This window comes from Octopus bimaculoides, chromosome 9 (assembly GCF_001194135.2).
Source record: "Octopus bimaculoides isolate UCB-OBI-ISO-001 chromosome 9, ASM119413v2, whole genome shotgun sequence".
NCBI lineage: Eukaryota > Metazoa > Mollusca > Cephalopoda > Octopoda > Octopodidae > Octopus > Octopus bimaculoides.
This window is the reverse complement of record NC_068989.1, coordinates 32,790,040-32,793,828: the sequence shown is the minus strand read 5'-3', so window position 1 is coordinate 32,793,828 and position 3,789 is coordinate 32,790,040. Positions and strand designations below refer to the sequence as shown.

Sequence of the window (3,789 nt, the reverse complement as noted above, 5' to 3'; positions counted from 1 at the left end):
TGGTTGAATCTGGTTTTAGCCATGTTGGAACTTTACTTTCCCATAAAAGAATTGGACTGGATGTGACATAATGAGGAGACTCGCAGCAAAAATCGATAAGTTTGAAACCGCATGTGTCTGCACTAGCTGCATTGCACCAGACACATGGTTCTCATTAAAAAGTTGTATTCTTTTCCTATATAATACAATCATTAATTATTTTTGCATTGGTAGTTCTGATCAATGGTTCATTTGGGGAAAATAAAAATCAGTGTAAAAGAAAGCGCAAGTTTACCGAAGTTAATCTGTCAGCATAATATAGAGTTAACATTAGAATTTTATTCACACTAATGGCAAAACTAAACACACAAGGAGGGATTTGTAAACAACAGCATATTTAGTTCAAATGGCACTAACTGGGCAACAAGTCTACAATATAGTGTATGTCAAATGATACAAGGGGTGTTCTCCTAGGGGATTTAGTGTTGGGGATGTCAGAGTTTTTTTTTACATAGGTGGGTGATGGAGCATTTTTTGCTTGATAGGTGGACAATATTGCAATTTGGTGCAAAGAATTTGGGAAACACTGGTCTAACCCATGCAAGCATGGAAAACTAGACATCAATGATATCTGATGATATACTTGAGTGTGTGTGACTTAATATACTCAATTTTAATATATTTAATATATCATTTGATATACACAATTTTATAAAAAGCTATTAATAGTTTCATGCTGTAGATATACAATGATTTGACAGATTTATATAACATGTCATGTATCTCCAAGCAACCCTTCAAGCTCAGATGTATCTAAAAACAAGAATATTGGTCTAAGAGAAAACATGAGAAAAAACGAGAAGAAAAATATGAAGAAGTTTAATGCAAAAAGTTGAATGAGAAGAAAGAAAAAATAACATAATTTCATTCCCTTTATCTGTAGAAATCATAAGTAATCTAGTTGATATAAAATAACATAACAGAGAGGAGATATCTCTGATCTTGTAGGCCTCTGTATATTAGGTACTTTGAGATCTAAGTTTCCAACCCATGATATTAGGTTATACCATGATGATGGTTTGGGTATATCTCACAACTGTGATGGACAGACACTTGGTAAATTTATGAAAAAACTCAGACATATCTTTTGTCAGGCCTCAAAATTACTTTATCTACGAAATCTGTCTAACGTTGATTTCTTAGATTTTTACCTAGACATAAACTCATGATATTATAAACCCTATCATAAACTGAATGAGAAGCTCACATACATATGTAAACAGTCCTGTTATCCCACTATAGTATTTAAAATCCTGATAGCCAACATCAGTAGTAGGATATCTAATCTATCCTCTTCAAATGCAGTATTTGACAAAGCAGCCCCCTACTATAACAATGTCCAAGCTAACAGCAGCTTCAAAGATAAGATATCATATAACTCTTTAGTTAAAAATATGAAGCCTAAAAATAGACTAAGGAAATTAATATGGTTCACCCTCTTTTTCTCTTAAATGTTGAAAATAACGTAGGCAAGAAATTCCTGGCATTATTAAATAAGCATTTCCCAGTAAACAGGAAGATTTTTAATAGTCATCCGATAAAAGTTTCATACAGCTGTTGCCCTAATAAGAAGGACATTATTACTTGTAAGTCACACCAAGAGTCCACTCCCAGTTGTAATTGTCAAGATCCTGAAGTTTTTCTGCTTCATCAGGCTTGTTTGATAAACATAGTTGTTTATGATGCCAAAGTTACAGCATGCTCCAAGACAATGTAATCAAGAAGCAAAATTAAGGCAATTTATGAGAAGGCAATTTTAAAAGCTGTTATGCAAACCATCAAATTCATAAAAATAACATCACTAAGTTGGTTAGCCATGGATCCAAAGACCAATTACACACCACATATAATCAAGTGAAGAAATCTATGTCATATATAAATGGATCAAACAGATGCATGGTATGCACAGCCGAAAGATTACATATTCTTTTTAAATCCAAAAAAGATTGCATATTCTTTTTAAATCCACACTGTTTAATTCCAGGTCCAAAATTTTTAGCAAAAGCAAGCACATGGACAAGTTTCTTTTGTCAAACTGGAGGACACTTCCCTCTCTGAATTGAGTAGTTATCTCACAGACTTTGGCCTTGTCTCCTTTATATTATTTACACCAATTAGATAAATTATTTCTACATACAAAGAGGACAAAGATCTTGTTTTTGTTTTTTTTTTCTTTCTTCTCATTCCACTTTTTGCATCAACCTTCTTCATGTTTTTCTTCTCATTTTTCTCATAGACCAGCGTCTTGGTTTTCAAAGAGGACTAACATTATGCACTGAGCTTGAAGGCTTCTTTGAAGACACATAGCATGTTATATAAATCTGCCAAATTATTGTATCTCTACAGCATGAAACTATTACTAGCTCTTATTTAAATTGTGTATATCAAATGATATTTGTCTCTTACTGGATATAATACTTTTTTGCTGATCCTACCTATAATGGAACAGTAAACTACATACACACACATTTCATGTTGTTCAGGGTACTTCAAGTGAAGGCTTCTAACTTATCACATTGCATATGTTATGTCTCAACACTACTGCTATCTAGCACTTTCGGATAATCTCTACTCAACCGCTACACAACTGCTACTCGACTGCTACTCAACACCTACTCAACTCACCTACCATGGCCAGACTACCTTTATTTATATGTCTTGGGTGATCCTACTTCTTCGCTTGGGGCATCGACACAACACCTCCCCCTTTTGAGTTTTTTTTTTTCTCTTTCAAAAAAAAAAAAAAAACGAATTTATCAATTTCGTTTCCTTGGTTAGAAACTGGCATATCTTTTTCTCTTAGCATTTATTTCAATCATTTCTGTAGGTTTTCTCTTCCTACTCGACCTACATGTCAGTTCCGCTTTCGCTTGTGGTTCTGGGACCTTGAACAGATCATACCATATATCCATTTGTTCCTCTTGCCTCTCTTGGTTTTTGGCATACCTTTTTTTTAATTGGTTTAAATGCCTTCTGTGTTCATATTTCGGTCCTTTTACTGTGTACATCACGTTACCCAGACGTCCTGTTATACTTCCTTGTTCCCAGTCCTGTTTTCCGTTACTATACACTCTAAAATACACTTTGTCATCTGTGTTAAAAAATTTCGTTTTTCTTTCCGAATTTTCTATTTTCTGTTTCCTGCTCGGCAACCATTTTTCAAATATAGAACGAATTTTTCTGGAAAACATCAAATCTGCAGGTGACCTACCCGACTCTGCATTTGGATTCGGTGTTATTCTATACACCTGCAAAAACTTTGTCATATTTGTATCTTCAAAGGTTTCCCGTCTGGTCTTCCTTAAAGCTCTCTTGAATGTGTCAACAAATCTTTCTGCTAACCCATTTGACCTTGTGTGGTATGGTGGAGTTACCACATGCTTCATCTGAACCGACTTACAGAATCTTTTGAACTCCTTTGCTGTGAATTGTGTCCCATTATCTGACACGATCGTATCTAGCACTCCATACCAAGCGAACAGTTCTTCCAAGAAGTCAATCGTCACACTTGTGGTTGGCCTTGAACATTTACACACTTCAGGCCATTTGGAATAGCTATCCACCATAATGATATAATAGGAGCCATTTAATGGTCCTGCGAAATCCACATGTAGTCTAGACCATGCCGAATCTGTTTTTGGCCAAGGCTGTATCTGCACTGGGGGCGCCCTTGTTGCCATCGCGCATCCCCTACACTGTTGTACCAGTCTCTCAATTTGCTTGTCCATATTTGGCCAATAAACGTAACTT

The 3,789-nt window shown here is 35.2% G+C and overlaps 1 protein-coding gene across 1 annotated transcript; it reads right to left on the bottom strand.

Annotated features, from left to right (window-relative positions):
* Positions 1-2,813: 2,813 nt before the first annotated feature.
* LOC106880361 (uncharacterized protein K02A2.6-like) lies at positions 2,814-3,719 on the bottom strand. The gene has a single exon (XM_014930246.1). It carries the CDS (start codon positions 3,717-3,719, stop codon positions 2,814-2,816), a length of 906 nt encoding a protein of 301 aa, XP_014785732.1.
* Between the last annotated feature and the right edge of the window lie 70 nt (positions 3,720-3,789).

Bases quoted from the DNA above. Each gene is read 5' to 3' on its own strand.
- LOC106880361 (XM_014930246.1), bottom strand. From the start codon at position 3,719: ATGGCAACAAGGGCGCCCCCAGTGCAGATACAGCCTTGGCCAAAAACA.